This window comes from Chanodichthys erythropterus, chromosome 3, assembly GCF_024489055.1.
Source record: "Chanodichthys erythropterus isolate Z2021 chromosome 3, ASM2448905v1, whole genome shotgun sequence".
NCBI classification, from domain to species: Eukaryota; Metazoa; Chordata; class Actinopteri; order Cypriniformes; family Xenocyprididae; genus Chanodichthys; species Chanodichthys erythropterus.
In genome coordinates this window covers 36,776,258-36,792,716 of record NC_090223.1, presented here as the reverse complement: position 1 = coordinate 36,792,716, position 16,459 = coordinate 36,776,258, and the positions used below count along the sequence as shown (strand labels likewise).

At 37.3% G+C, this 16,459-nt stretch overlaps 2 protein-coding genes across 3 annotated transcripts; both read right to left on the bottom strand.

Annotated features, from left to right (window-relative positions):
* Nucleotides 1-785: 785 nt before the first annotated feature.
* Nucleotides 786-11,674, bottom strand: fus (FUS RNA binding protein). 2 transcript variants are annotated; one of them, XM_067382048.1, is made up of 15 exons: nt 11,554-11,674; nt 10,599-10,623; nt 10,343-10,503; nt 9,585-9,759; nt 9,192-9,442; nt 8,124-8,316; nt 5,890-5,924; nt 2,548-2,580; nt 2,363-2,472; nt 2,150-2,279; nt 1,955-2,062; nt 1,742-1,877; nt 1,501-1,598; nt 1,263-1,398; nt 786-1,136 (listed from the first exon to the last, which is right to left on the bottom strand). In XM_067382048.1, the coding sequence occupies exons 1-15, from the start codon at nt 11,564-11,566 to the stop codon at nt 1,097-1,099; spliced, it is 1,644 nt and encodes a 547-aa protein (XP_067238149.1). In that variant the 5' UTR covers nt 11,567-11,674; the 3' UTR covers nt 786-1,096. The 2 variants fall into 2 exon arrangements, with proteins under 2 accessions (XP_067238149.1, XP_067238150.1); XM_067382049.1 differs by lacking the exons at nt 10,599-10,623; nt 11,554-11,674 and having other exon boundaries at nt 9,170-9,442; nt 10,343-10,498.
* Nucleotides 11,675-12,013: 339 nt separating this feature from the next.
* Nucleotides 12,014-16,027, bottom strand: si:dkey-16l2.17 (prostasin). The gene is made up of 4 exons (XM_067382035.1): nt 15,083-16,027; nt 14,452-14,723; nt 12,738-12,904; nt 12,014-12,664 (listed from the first exon to the last, which is right to left on the bottom strand). The coding sequence occupies exons 1-4, from the start codon at nt 15,160-15,162 to the stop codon at nt 12,419-12,421; spliced, it is 765 nt and encodes a 254-aa protein (XP_067238136.1). The 5' UTR covers nt 15,163-16,027; the 3' UTR covers nt 12,014-12,418.
* Between the last annotated feature and the right edge of the window lie 432 nt (nt 16,028-16,459).

The window sequence follows — 16,459 nt, the reverse complement described above, 5'->3', positions numbered from 1 at the left end:
TTACACAAGCCAGTAACGTCTGGATCTGCACAGCTGAATCAACAGACTAGGTAAGCAAGCAAGAACAACAGCGAAAAATGGCAGATGGAGCAATAATAACTGACATGATCCATGATAGCATGATATTTTTAGTGATATTTGTAAATTGTCTTTCTAAATGTTTCGTTAGCATGTTGCTAATGTACTGTTAAATGTGGTTAAAGTTACCATCGTTTCTTACTGTATTCACAGAGACAAGAGCCGTCGCTATTTTCATTTTTAAACACTTGCAGTCTGTATAATTCATAAACAACTTCATTCTTTATAAATCTCTCCAACAGTGTGTAATGTTAGCTTTAGCCACAGAGCACAGCCTCAAACTCATTCAGAATCAAATGTAAACATCAAAATAAATAATGTACTTACATGATTAGACATGCTGCATGACAAATACTTTGTAAAGATCCATTTTGAGGGTTATATTAGCTGTGTGAATTTTTTTTTATGTTGTTTAAGGCAAACGCGAGCTCCAGGGGCGTGAAGCACAAGAATTAAAGGGCCACACACCCTGATAGGCATTTCTACATTTCTAATTATGCCCCAAAATAGGCAGTTAAAAAAATGAATTTAAAAAAAATCTATGGGGTATTTTGAGCTGAAACTTCACAGACACATTCAGGGGACACCTTAGACTTATATTACATCTTTTGAAAACATGTTCTTGGGCACCTTTAAGAAATATAATGTACTTACAGATAAACAGTTTATTACCATTATAAAATCAATGAGAGGAAAATAATGTCACATCACAATTTTTATTTTTCAAACATTTTTAATTTTAAACCACAAAAAAGAAAGTATATTTAATAAATTGCACAAATATTACTACTGTGACCTAAGCACCAACAAGTTAATAGAGAAAAAAATAAATTCAGAATTAACAATATCAGAGTATAGAGAGAGAATAGTACAAAAAATTATGTTACAAGAACTAAAAACACTTATTTTAACAACATACAACACAAAACATAATGAAGAAGGTAACAAGTGTTGAAGTGGAGTGAATACTGGTCCCACACAGAATTAAAATCTTATTTGGACAAAAGAGAGTTTCCCATTAGTAAGGCCGGTCTCTGCGGTCATGCCTGTGATCCCCCCTGAAAAACACATAACAGAGGCACTGAAATACATTTGTCACTCAAGAATAGTGTATATTGAAAATCAGTTTTCTACCAGTTAACATTTTAAAATGTGCAACAGCTGCGAATCGTCAGAACATTCACCTTGAGTCCATCTTGCCGGGTCCGAATCCTCCACGGTCACCTCCCCTTCCTCCCCTGAAGCCCCCTCGATCACCACCACGACCGCGGAAACCACCTCGATCGAAACCGCCTCTGCCCCGGTCTCCACCAAAACCACCTACAGAAATGGTGCATTTAAGCAGCAATCCACTATCCCAATTCAATAAGTCACATGCTACCAAAAAATCTTCTTCATTTTCACAGGAAAGTTCCTCTTTACCTCCCACCGGTGACATTCCTCCTCCACTTCCTTCCGGTTTGGGAGCCTTGCACTGATTGCACTCATTTCGCCATGAGAAGTTCAAATTACCACAAGTTCTGCATACGCACAAGACAAAATTTGTCAGGTCAAGTGAAATTTCTTTATATAGTGCCTTTCTCAATGCAAACCAGCCTTGCAAAAATTCATTTTGCTAAAAAAAAAAAAAAATTGATAAAAGCAAGTGCAGACCAACACTTACGGATTTGAACATTTCCAATCTCCTGCTCTTTGCTGGCCGCCACTGCCACCCCCACCACCACTGCCACCACCACCATTGTTGCCTGGGAAGCCACCACCACCTCTGCCTCCCCCAAATCCCCCACGGCCCATTGGCCCTGCCAAAGAAAGAAAACCCATGTCAGGAAAGCTAAACAGAGATAACTTAAAACACCACATAGAGACTTAATCTCACCTCCTCGACCACGACCACCTCTCATGCTGCCACCACCACCGCCGCGTCCAAATTCAGCTCTGCGAGTGGCGAAGGACACCTTGATTGGATTTCCATTAAAATCTTTACCTGAGGAGAAAAGATGAACGTGACATAAACAGACATCCAAGAACTTTTTTTGGAAGGCAGGCACTCGTGTGGTCTCTTTCAACATACCATCAAACCAATCGATGGCTGCTTTTGCTGAAGGGGGGTCATCAAAGGAAACAGTAGCCTCCCCTTTAAGCTTCCCTGTCTCTCTGTCTGTATAAAGATTTATCATGGGTAATCCGGTCTTCTTGTTGATCTGTGTGAGAAAAAGATATTAAGACAAGAGGAACTATGTGAAGATAACTGCTGCACAATGGCAGTTTTTTCTTGTTTTTCCACCTTGATGATGCCTATCTGTTTGAAGAAGTCTGCAACTGAGTCCACAGTATAGTTGTCTCCAAGACCTTGCACAAAGATGGTGTTGTTGTCAGAGTTATCCGGCTCCTGCACTGTAACAAATAATCAGAAATTTATAATCAGGCTTGAAATTAATTTAATAATGTAAGTAGTTGCCATATACTTACTATTGGGCCCACCAGCTCCATGATCCCTGGGCCCTTTGAAGTGAAAGGAACCGTTATTAATATAATGCATGTACACAAACACACGATAAACAAACACTTTTATTACTTATTCTTAATCCTTTGACTTTTCTTTATGGGATCATATATATCAGTTATAATTTATGCTCCAGATACAGAAAACTGAACCTGATGGAAATCTGTAGCAGTATATTTGACTAAATGAGAATACCAAGCACCAACCAACACTATCTGGACATTGTTTATCATCAACACGACTCGTTTTCAAAATTGACAAAACTGGCCAACATTTAAATAAGTCCAAGGACTCAAGTGGGAGATTCTTTACTCCCATACCGATAGCTGTAGCTTGATTTATCATCATAAGCAAACCGGAATACATGTCAGACAACTCCATGTACTGGCTTTTATATCACAAATCTCTCCTTTTCTGGAAAGCTGTAAACCGTGCAATAACCATCTAATTCAAACCCCTGCAAAACCATCTGATCATACTTTTACAGTCTGCTTTGTGAAAGTCTGCATTGGGTCATGTTGTTGTTGTTGTTGGTTTGTTGTCGTCGTCTCATTGGTTGTGTGCATTTGGTCAACTTTGAAACATGCATAGCTAATAAGGACAACTTTTAACTGAATACCACTTTGCAACCAGTCACGTATCATTCACCTTTTATTGAGAACTCAGGAACTCCATTAGCACTGAACACCACAGCAATCTGTGACATTACGACCCCTTACATCAATGACAAAATGTTCATAGGCCATGTGATCAGGTTCTCATTCTCCACCCCACAAAAGCTGATTTCCAAACAGCCAAAATGTCAGACAATCGGTCATGTCATTGCTTTTTGTCTACAAGTACATCTAGACATTGGATTTTCCCAGGAAAAGAAACCATTTTCAACATTGATACAACCGCAAGTAATTTGGATAACCATTAGAACAGTTACCAACACCACTGATGATTTAAAGAGATTACCATGATCAATGATGAACCACAATCTTGCACATTTTACCAGTCTACTCAAAAGAATAATATTGAAACCCAAATTGTGCACTTTCAGTATTAGGACATATGACCATGACTCACTGTATTAGACGGACGTTCCTCAACCCAAAGTGTAACAGGCTTTAAAATCACCTTTAAGTTCACAATTCATCATCTTCTGCAAATATTCCTTCAACATGAAACCCATGACAATTTTTACTGGATCTGGCTTCACCTCAAATACAATTTGAGCTAGCCAGATAAGTAAGTCTCGACCCCTTGTTATACCTGTAGATGCCATTTGAGGTAGTTACCAGTTAGAAACAGTGTGGTGAACACGAGCAGGTTGGTTTCTGGCTGGTGCTGACATGTTCAAACAATTATGAACATGGTATTCATATTTCAAACTGTGATAGGTTGTGTATATGAGGTGTAATTTTAACTCCTTCCATCTCCAGGCTTCCATTCCTGTTGTTTTAAATAACTTTTTCATGTACTTTTTTGTTGGTAGAATTATTCCATCAGGACCTTCATAACACCAGTACAACCCTAAAAACACCTGACACAAATGGATTTGAACAACCTCCAGAATCCAGCTGTTTGCCACTTGAATCCTTTTGAAATGCAAAAGTGCTCAGGGTATAAGATGGGTGCTCCAAAAAGTAAAAAAAAAAACAAAAAAAAAAAACAAAATCAAATAAAAATCCCACCACATGGAATCTTCACAGTAAATTCCAATGACATTTTTAAAAAAAAAATGAACCAAAAATGAAAACCAGTAATCCGTACAGAAATGTTGGATTTAACTTTGATGTATATTTTAAATGTTCAACATTCACCAGATTTGGAGACATGCTGTCCCATACTGTACAGCTGATAAAGGTATGTGCATAACACTTTTACTGTCCAACCACTACAAATCAATACTGCCACAATAGGTGGAAGCACTGACGTCTTTTTTGACCACCTTTATTGCACATCAGCTTGAGCATGGTGGCAGGGTCACGGTATCGATTCCCAGGAAGCATATGCTGATGAACAAAAATATTAACCTTGAACGCATTGTAAGTCATTTTTTGATTAAAGTGTGTGATAAATGCATAAATGTAAAAAAAAGGGAAAAACGAAAAACATCCTTTTGGAGTCGCATGCTTTTGGACTATCAGATATCCCAGCCCAAACTAACACATCAACAACCATTTTTTTCTGTTTCAGAGTCTCCTAAATATATTCTACTTATTTTCAAATTCCAGAACTCCAATTCCAGTGATCGACTGTGAAAAGTATGGAAGAGGATTAGGGCCAAGCAATAATAAAAATAAAACCATCTCAACATTAAAGTTGTTAAATTTCGAGAAAAAAGTCGATATTAAATGTTGAGAATAAACTCGTTAAATTACAAGAGAAAACTCGTTAAATTGAGGAAAAAAAAAAGATAAAATGTTGAGAACAAAGTCATTAAATTACGAGAAAAAAAGTTGTTAAATTATGAGAACAAATTCATAATTTAATGAATTTGTTCTCGTAATTCAACGACTTTTTTCTCATAATTTAATTAGTTAATTTTCAACATTTTATCTCGACTTTTTTCTCGAAAATTAACATTTTTCTCATAATTTAACGAATTTGTTCGCGTAATTTAACAACTTTTTTCCTCGTAATTTAACAAGTTTATTCACAACATTTTATCTCGAGTTTATTCTCAACATTTTATCTCGACTTTTTTCTCGAAATTTAACAACTTTAATCTCGAGATGGTTTTATTTTTTTATTATTGCTTGGCCCTAATTCTCTTCCATTGAAAACCATCTGAAATCACGTAAAAAATAAATTAAAAAAAATCTAATTTTAAACTGAAAATTACTCAATTACTTCTCATTTGTGTAGTAACACTAATAAGAGAAAGTATTTGTTGAATCATTGCACCTACAGGGATAATTCACCAAAAAAATTTAAATTCTCTAATGCCTTCTACTGTGTTCCACAGAGGACAAAGTCATTTAGATTTGGAACGACATGAGACAACAGAATTTGTTTTTTTTGGCGAACAATCCCTTTAAGATCTTTTACTATAACGGCTTACATATGACTTTGTGTTTCTACCTTAACCATGCAGAATGAGAAATCGGTTGCTAAATATATTATTAAATGTATAAGCATAGTCGTATACCACTTATCTTTACCACACATACCACGTGGTTATCGCATGAATTTCAGTGTATTCTTTTAAAAATATAACGCAGATTTCTTTGTGACATGATCAGACACCCACTCCTCCCTCTTAGACCAGGCTCTCTTTAAACCCCTGAAGTTCCTTGTTTGAAGAGTTTGTCACTTACCACCAAACTTATTGAATCCTCCACGATCGCCCATTCTGACGGAGAAGGAGAGAGAAGCGAGACGAATTGAAGGTTGATGAGGGTGGTGCCCCATTTCACTCTTGAGGCTGGAAAGGCCTCACCCATCTCCATCATCCTTTCTACAAGTTCCGCATTGCCCCTTTTCTTTTCTGCTCCCTCTCACTAGGTTCATCATTCCTCATAACCCATAAGGGAATTTTGGAAACCTATTAGATATTCCTTCCCAAAGTCATGCAGGCCCTCTATCATAACCATTTGGCCTATTTTGCTCAAAAGAATTACCATATATCTTTTACCATGCAGCTTTGCAGTGCATCTGTGAACTCAATCATTCTTTCACCAAATCAATTTTCTTTTATCAGATCGAAGGTACATCTTTAGCCCAGGACCTTCACCCATTATATAGCAAACGGTATCCATGTTATGTTACTTTGGACAGAAACTGCATACACTGCATTCAGTTTTACATTTAAATTAATAGACATAACTGATGTGACCACTCTCCCCCTTTTGGATTAATCCAGCTGTTCCATACAGTTTTAGGATCCTTTTAAGATTTGAAAAGGATCTTTTAACCTTTATTATTATTATTATTATTTATAGTCACACATTCCTCATTTATTCTTGACTAATCTTCACTTCCCCAGTTGTCTAGAGCCTGTGTTTCTGTATTATCTTCTTCAAAAGGAAAAGCCTAAATCGCTGAACCTTGTAGAAAACAGCCTAGGAGGAGATTTGAAGATTCATTAAAGCATTGCAACACACAATAATCCTGTAGGAGAGGATGGAGAAGGTTTAGAGAACAGGTGAGATCACAGCCAGATGGGGTTTTGTCATCTGCTGCTTCAAATAATTATATTAATGTAACATTTTAACCGTAACCTGCTCATAAGAGTGTTTATAATTTTGGGGGTTTGTGAAAGACTGTATGTTCGTGAAACTACGGATGCACCGATACTTTATTTTTTTGGCTGATACCTGTGATGCGCTGAAATGTTCAAGTACATTTCAAATGTAGATTTGAGGGCTTAATGTTTAAAAATCTTCTTGAACTGTTAAATTCACTAAAAATAACATCAAATCCACAGCTGATCACCAGGGCATCTGGGGGGAAAATGAAGCAGAAGCAGAGCCAAGCAAGATTTTTAGCACTCTCTCACTCATGTCCTCACTTTCAAGTAGCGTTTTCCCCATTAAAACATCCGACTGAATGAATCCACTCCAATGAGTCAAAAACCTCAACATTACTAGTGAAATTCTAGAAAAAAAAAAGCATCAATACAGTCATTTACAATATGCTGCACATTAACATTTTTTAACGGCATCAGAACATTTTAACATTGTATCCAACCCGAATACTAGTATCGGTGCATCCCTACTTAAAACTACTTGCAAACTAAAACATAAGAGCATTACTGATTAAATGGGAAATCATAATGAAAACGATGTACTATACTAATACTATATGTAAACAAAATGTCAATATAACCTAAAAATACAATGAATTATAATAATAGTAAACTCCTGATCACAATGTGCAATGTGAACGTGTGAAGGAAAATGTGATGTGATGCACTCCCATAGACAACTAGTAAAATGATTGACTTATTGCCACAGGACAGGACACATCCAAACCCATAATTTTTGTTTTGTTTTGTTTTTCACTGGTAAGTCAAAGATTAACAGATCCTTATTATAAAAAAAAAAATAAAATAAAAAAAAGGAAAAAAACACCTGGTCATTCATTGCAACTTCTGATTAGTTTTTGTTCAATTTTATGTGAACCTTTGGCTGGTTCCATCTTGTGAAGGGTGTAGAAATGAAAATATTCAGCACACTGAAACCAACGTAACATCATGCATCATTTTAGGTAAATACATGAATATGAGGATCACCAATAAATCATATATCAGACCATTCTGGCACCTAATTGGACAAAATTTCTGTATTCGGTTTCACTTATTGTCCATTATACTGTTTTAAGTAGACCGTAACTTTACACCCTAAATCAAAACACTTTATCTGTTGTTAACCGAGGTCTAGGCCAGCATTTACTTTCAGCCCAGTCAGTCGATATGGCTCTACCTTTGGCTCTATTTTAACCGTTTTCCTGAAGGTGTTACTTTTTTCCCTAGATGACACACTGATGCATACATGTGGACTTTATGTGGTGAAGGAGATGGAAGAAGTGCGTGACATGAATGTTTGCTTACCCCATTCCTCCTCTGCCACGGGGTCCTCCCCGACCACCTCTGTCAAACCCACCCGCTCCTCGACCTCCAAAGCCACCTCCACCTCCGCGGCCACGTCCACCTCTTCCATCCTGGCTATATCCACCATCCTGACCACCATAGGCTCTTCCTCCTCCTCCACTACCACTCAGTGGTGGGGAATCCTGATTGTAACCTAGAATTGAAATACATTACATTGAAATGGAAATATATTACATGTCTGCCTTAAACATTAAAGCCTTGAATTGTATTCGCTCTTTGAAATAACTTTTTGAGTCGAGATGCATGGCATGTTGATACCATATAGATTATTGAACAGTATTAGGACCCGTTTACACCCGGTCACTTCATGCATTTTCTCTGTTCGGATCACTAACTTACATAAATTTTGCCAAGATTTTTGCCCCGATTTTTTCTGCGCTAGTTGCCGAAAGTCAGAGCCGGTCTGCAGGTTTGAGTTGACAAGATTTCACTGAAAATCGCAGTGTATGATGGGCACAGAATCTAAAATTTCAACCAGCCCAGGTTTTCTCGGTAAACATTTGCAAAGTCGGCAAGTGAATGATGCATAGTGTTTTAAAATGTTACGATTTTAAAAGTTGTCTACTGTATTCCAGCCGTAATGCACACTAAAATGAAATCTTTAATAGCATGGTTAAATGTTATTTCAAAATGAATATCCGTTTCTCATACTCTATTAATGTTGTGATGCCTAAATTCACTGGTAACCTGATTTGTTTATTATTATTATTATTAATGTGGACAAAATAAGTATAGAATTTTAATATTTCTTCTGGAATTTCTAATAGGTTTTTAGAATTTGATTTACTTGTTTGTTCTACAACAAACAACTGAAACATGAACATTCAGGCCATTGCACTTTTAAAAAAAATGCAAGTTGCAATAGAAAAAGTTGCTACAGAAAATGGCAATTCTCTAGTTTCAGAACTAGAGACTGAACAGCTCTATTTTCTATTACCCATATCGCTATATAGCGAATCAAATCAAACTTCTATATGATGACTTACTGAATGAATCTCTCAAGCTCACCTCCCTGTCCATACTGATTTTGTTGCCCATAGTTTTGAGGCGGAGGTGAGCTGTAGTTGGGAGATTGGTTGTAAGGCCCTCCTCCATGCTGAGAGGACTGGTGCTGGCCCCCGCTACTCCCGTATCCACTGCTCTGTCCTCCACTGCTCCCATATCCTCCAGACTGACCCACACTGCCACCATAACCACCCCCACCCTGCTGCTGTTGCTGCTGACCGTAGCCAGAAGACTGCGAGCTGCTGCCATAGTTACTGAAACACAAAATATGTTTTCCAAATTCTAATCAATAATGCCACATTCTGGACATAAAAAAAATAATAATTTGCACAAGCAATACCTTTGCTAAAACTAGATATTAGACACACTAACAAAGATTCACCACTGAAATCTCACCCAGAGGCAGATGAAGTAGCAGATTGATGCTGGTTATAGCCTGAGTACGAAGATGGCTGGTTGTAGCCTCCACTCTGAGCTGGTGGAGGCTGGCTGCTGTTATTGTAGCCTCCAGAGCTGTATGACTGACTGGACTGACTATAGCCCTGAGAGGGGGGCTGAGACCCATATCCTCCTTAAAAAAAAAAAAAAGTTGGTGTGAAACAGATGTTGCAATAGTATTTTCTTGCCTATTGTGACAAATCAGAGTGAAATGGCTTCTTGAAAAAGAGACAAAATGTAGGGCGGGACTTTATTTTGGCCATCGGAATTGATTGGATCATTGTGGTTTGCTACTGCTGTGATCTCATGTGAGTGACAGGTTGACCCGCCATTGTGCAAGCAAACATTAGTACTGCCAAGTTGTCCCGCGGAATTGGGCTACTTTTACACAACACTGCCGCGGGTTGTAGAGACCCCCACGGAACCGGATTTTTACCCCCTGAAACACACTTTTAACGAGGATACGATTGAGCTATTTTTAGCCATGATTGGGTGGGTTTTAAATAGCAATTGGAACAGTTTTGTTACGCAAACCTGTCAACCCTGAATCATCAGAGAAGAGAACTTGTTGCAAGAGGGAGGGGAAGTTATTCTGATTAAATAATATGAGGGAACATGAAAAAAATAATGATAAATGGATAAAACATTTCTATTAAATAATGCAAAAACGGTTCATAAACTAAATGGACCTATTCACAGCATTTGCAGTGCAATACCTGACTGGGACTGTCCATAATTGGAGCCATATCCACTCTGATTATAAGGAGCAGAGCTGCTCTCTGAGTTTTGGCTGTATCCTCCTAAGCTCTGCTGGCTGTAGTTTTGGCCAGGGGGTTGACTGTAACTCTGGTTGGACTGTCCTCCATAACCGCCATAACTGGGAACACCACAATGAATTCATTATTGTAATGATAAGTGTGAGAAATCGTTCAATATTATGATAACACTTTGGAAATGATGCATTGAACTTACCCATGGCTTGAGGTTTGAGCATAATCTAAAGGGAAAAGACAATGTACATTATACATGGTGGGGTTTTTTTTTTTTGTTTGTTTTTTGTAATTTAAAAAGTACTGGCAAAATCACAGATCTGCATTTGATCAAAAGTGTGCATTGGCTTTGGGAAAATAGAGTAGCTACTAGTATGGAGATTGTTCACCCAGAAAAGAACATTATGTTATTATTTATTTCTCCTCATGTCGTTCTAAGCCTGTATGAGATCATTTTGTGGAACAAAAAAATATTTAAAAAAAAAAAAAGATATTTTGATGATTTTTTCTTTTTGGTCAATTCACTGAATGTCAATGCATGGTGACCCAACTGTTTGGATACCAACATTTTTCTTTGATGTTCACAGAAGAAAGTCAGTCATATAGGTTTGGAACAACATGTGCTCGAGTAAATGATAACACAATTTTCATTTTTAGGTAATCTAACTATACAACTAGTCAAGCTCCCGTTTTAATAAATGAATTCTGCAGTCGTAATGGGGGTGCTACAGTTTTTCGCGTTGCTAAACCGTGTATGAGATGTAGAGGATGCCAAATAATTAATCTCTTAAACCGTTAATTACTGAAACTGAATTTAAAACCCAAAAACCTCAGTATGGGCTCGGAGAAAATATAGGTCAGGTGAAAATGTAGGTCAGTAGAACAAACCAGCTCAAACTGAAAGAGCTTCCAACAAAATGGCGGATGCCGACATGTTCTTCATTTAGCCTTTTCTCAAATAATATATAAATGCACCAAATGGGTCCATCGCTTCCCTTACACAACCTCGCCATTTGCGAGTAAGCAATAAAGATGACTTTGAGAAAATTACTATGTACCTTTTGCATTAGATACAACGTTTCGGCAAAACCTATCGATTATAATAAAAGCCAAATAATATTAATAGCCAACTGATAATACTACTTTGACTATCTTACCATTTGACGCCATGATAGCGCTTTAAATCCTTTTAGCAGCTGATGCAGAAGACCAATTTGAGCAGAGTTGCAGTCACCTTTGGTTACAAATATCAACTGCGCAACTGTGCGGACACTGACGCTGTTGTGTCGTGTCGATTTGAGCCTGCAGGCGGCGCTATCATCCTCTCATCTTTTTGATGTTTTCAAAATATTTATAGAGAAAACACAGTTTAAAACTAGACTAGAAAGTGTTCTTTGTTTTTTTTTGTATTTTTTTTTTTTTAAATCAAAAGCATCTTTAGTTATAGTGAGTTTTAGGTGTAATGTACTATAAAAATATCAAGTTCATATTGATTTATGAAAATGTTTAGTGCATATTATAAATAAAAAATAAATAAAACCCTCAAGAAAAAGGAAAACACAGGTAACATACTAATTTAATATAAATTCTAAAATAACACTGATATTGAATGCATGAGTGAAAGCAGTATTTGTAATGTGCAATAATATGTCTTATGCAGTCAAATCAATTTGATTTTCATTACAAATATTCAGAACAAGACATACAAAATCATATTGAATTTATCCTGTAAATTAGGATATTGGCATTTTAAAGTGTTTTGAGGTCTTGATGACATTATTGCAATCGCATAAAAGATATCTAATACACAAGTACATAACAACTATATCTGTGCTTAGGCAGGATCAGATGGCCAGATCACTCCGTCATAAAAACATGTCACATATTACATTATTTAAAATAATTTGCAACACCTCTGAAGCTTTGCATTCAATTTTTGCACCACGACAGCATTCAAAACATGGCAAATCAATGCCACACAGACAAAACTGGTGGTGTTTCAAAATGTAAGACTGTTTCTTTTTAACAAAAGAGTACTAACACAATAGAGAGGCCTAGAACCAGAGGTGTTTGACTTTCACTCCTCCAAGCGTGACCAAAAAATTGAGCTTCTGGAACTGTGTTGCGGATGAGGCTCGCAAAGCTTGAGACTCTGGAGTAGATACCTGGCCGGTTCTTCTGAGCACACCCAAGTCCAAAACTCACAACTCCTGCCTGAATCCACGTCCCATTGCCAACAGGACAAACCAGAGGCCCTCCAGAGTCCCCCTGAAAGAGAAAAAATAGGTTATTTACATGTTAGGGTAGTGAGGGTACTAACAGTATAATAGTAATAATATACCTGACAGGAATCCTTGCCTCCCTCCATATATCCAGCACAGATCATGTCTGATAGGACGTCAACAGTTATTAAATCAGATGACAAAATCTGATACATTGATTGGCAGGAAGACTGGTCGATAATGGGCACTTGCACTTCCCGTAGCGCCCCAAGTCCAGTGAGGGAGACTATTTGAAAGGAAAGACAGGGAAAGCAATTCACAAAAAATGCAAAATTTCCAAAAGATTATTAAACTAACATAACACGCAATGGGAATAGAAGTGTAATATTTATAATGTTTTGTCTAGACATTTTTTTTTGTCAGGCTGCTATATTTGTTATTGACACAAAGTGTTGTCTCTCATCTATCATTTCTGTGTCAAATCATTTTTATCTTTTCCATACAGCAGCGGTGACGGTTACTGCATGAATGCGTGATAAAAGACAAAGGGAAACTTTGTTTCTAACATTGCAGGACAATGAAAAAGAAAATCTCTTAAATTTTATACTATGTTGTGGGTCAATTTGATCAATTTCTATTTTAAGTGGTCAGAAATACTGCTTAAACTTCTTGAAATGTTTTTTTCTCATTTATGGTCATGAACATGTTTGCAAAGTGTCAACACTGATGTGTTGTGAAATGTGTTTAAAAATGTTTTATTACAAATCTGTTATTACAAGATGTTTATGGGTCAATTTGACAGTTCAGCAAGTAGTAAATGTGCCATTCACGTTTTCACTTTTCCAATTCACATATTCTGGTTAAAGGGTTAGTTTACCCAAAAATTAAAATTCTGTCATTAATTACTCACCCTCATGAACAAAAAATTGAGGTATTTTTGATAAAATACAATGGCTCAGTGAGGCCTCCATTGACAGCAAGATAATTAACACTTTCAGATGCCCAGAAAGCTACTAAAGACGCATTTAAAACAGTTCATGTGACTACAGTGTTTCAACCTTAAGATCGAGAATACTTTTTGTGCGGCAAAAAAACAAAAGTTTATTCAACAATAAACATCAAAAAACAAAATGACTTTATTCAACAATATCTAGTGATGGGCGATTTCAAAACACTGCTTCATGAAGCTTCGAAGCTTTACGAATCTTTTGTTTTGAATCAGTGATTTGTGTATCAAACTGCCAAAGTCACATGATTTCAGTAAACGAGGCTTCGTTACGTCATAACTGTTTCGAAACATTTCGAAATTTCAATGGTTTGCGTGACTTTGGCAGTTTGATACACGCTCCGAACCTAGATATTGTTGAATAAAGTCGCTATTTTGTTTTTTGGCACACAAAAAGTATTCATGTCGCTTCATAACATTAAGGTTGAACCACTGTAGTCACATGAACTGTTTTAAATATGTCTTTTAGTAGCTTTCTGGGCATCTGAAAGTGTTAATTATCTTGCTGTTAATGGAGGCCTCACCGAGCCATTGGATTTTATCAAAAATATCTTAATTTGTGTTCTGAAGGTTAACGAAGGTCTTACGGGTGTGGAACGACATGAGGGTGAGTAATTAATGACAGAATTTTCATTTTTGGGTGAATGAACCCTTTAGCTCAATGCTACTGCATATTATCTACTGCCCTTATCTACTGTAACTACCACTACTGAAATGGTAAGAAATCCAGCTGTCCCTCCCAAGGAAACACCTTTGCCATGAGTTTAAAGAGTAAAATCTCTTTTATTTGCTGTGGTTCCCCCTTATTTCCATGTTGATGTACTTACCACCCTCTTGAGTGTGTCCCCATCCCGTAACGTAGCATAAGGCTCCACTGTTGAACTGGAAGCCAGCATATGGCAGACACACAGGCTGTATCCTGTCTGACCAGGTGACCGGAGAGCGCAGCTGCACTAAGGCTACGTCTCTGCCCTCCTGAGGGTTTGAGTATCCTTCTGGTACAACCACCCGCTGCACCTGACTGACCATCTCAAACTGGTTATAGCCATTAAGCAGATGGCGTCCCATGTACAGGCGATATGAAGACACTTCTGAGGGGCTGAGGGTAGGAGGGTTAGTTAGTTCACCCAATAATGAAAATTCTGTCATCGTTTACTCACCCTAAAGTTGTTCCAAAGGCAGATATTAGGAAGAATGTTTGTAACCAAGCAGATCTCGCCCCCCATTGACTACCATAGTAGGAAAATAATAGTATGGTAGTCAAAGGGGGGCGAGATCTGCTTGATTACAAACATTCTTCAAAATATCTTCCTTTGTGTTCAGCAGAACAAAGAAATTTATACAGGTTTGGAACAACTTGAGGGTGAGTAAATGATGACAGAATTTTCATTTTTGGGTGAACTATCTTTTTAACTTCGCTTTAATCAACACCGACACTGATAATATTATAATACCTACTTAGGAAAGCAGTGTGCAGCAGAGAGGACCCAATTTTTTGCAATTATGGATCCACCGCAAACATGGCCATTGGCTCCCATCTGAATGTCCACTTGCCATGGCCACGCCCCCGCTGATGCATCAACTCCTCCCACAATGCGTTTCCCTAGCGGGGGCCTGCCGCACACTTACGTGAACAGGTCAGAGGAGATTTAGTGTTCTACACAGTAGAGGTTTTCTTACCAGATCACACCTGCCCTACAACACCCCTAGAGTATCATTACATCTTCTCACTATATTAATGAGGAGCCACACAAACAGGAGCATGAGACATGAGGTGTGAGTGAAAGCTGTTGTGGGTAAGGTTACAAACTTAAGGAGGAGGAGAAAGTTTATTAGGGTCAATGATGTGATGCTCATTTTTTCATCCATATCTAATAAGCTATTCAAAACTGCATACAATTTTCTTCTGAATTCAAAGTCATTGTGATATGTAATGTGAGGCTTAAAGTGCTAGCAATCTCAAGGTCATGACTTTGTTTCCTGTGAACTGATCAAATGTGTTCCTTAAATTCAGTGCCAGTCATTTTGGATAAAAACAAATGCCAAATGCATAATGTAAATTAAAAATAGCATTTTTTATTATTAATTTTAAAATGCTTAAATTTAATAGTAAGCAACAAATCCATTTGTTTTAAAATGTTATTATAGAAAATGTGTCTGTGACATGCAGGAAGGATAATTTTGTGGCCAGTAAAACTAAAAGACACACATAGACCCACAAGATCTATAATATTATATATTTTGGCCTTTTACTAGAAAGTTATGCTTTGTTCAAAATCAAACATCTTCGATTCATATGAAGTGAAATTATGTTACATTTAAAATAGATTTTTCTATCATCTCAGACATACTAATCTGTCACAGACCAATAAACTGAAAAATAATTACCTTGTGCCACACATGTTGACGGACCTGTATTTTGTAGGACACAGAATGACAAATTATGAATTCAATGAATGCAGTGAATCAAACAGACCATTACTACACCCTAATAAGACTTACCTGTTGCCATCAAGACAAGGAGCAGCTGCAGGCATGTATCAGTCATTCTGTTCACTTGGCTGAGTATCTGTAATAAATAATGTCAGTGTTTTAAAGAATAAACTATCATTTTCCACTTGGAGTGACCCTTGGGCTCCAATTCAACAAAAAACAATCAACACTGTTGACAATAACGGAGTCAAAAAACTTACTAGTAATGTCAAAGGCCCTTTACCCAAAGGGGATATCCGAGGGTCGGATCAAACGCTCGAACAGAAATGAGAGGCAATGAACACTGTTTATTTTCAGGGCAAAAAGAAAACGATTTAACCCCGAGCACCCGAGGACTCTGAC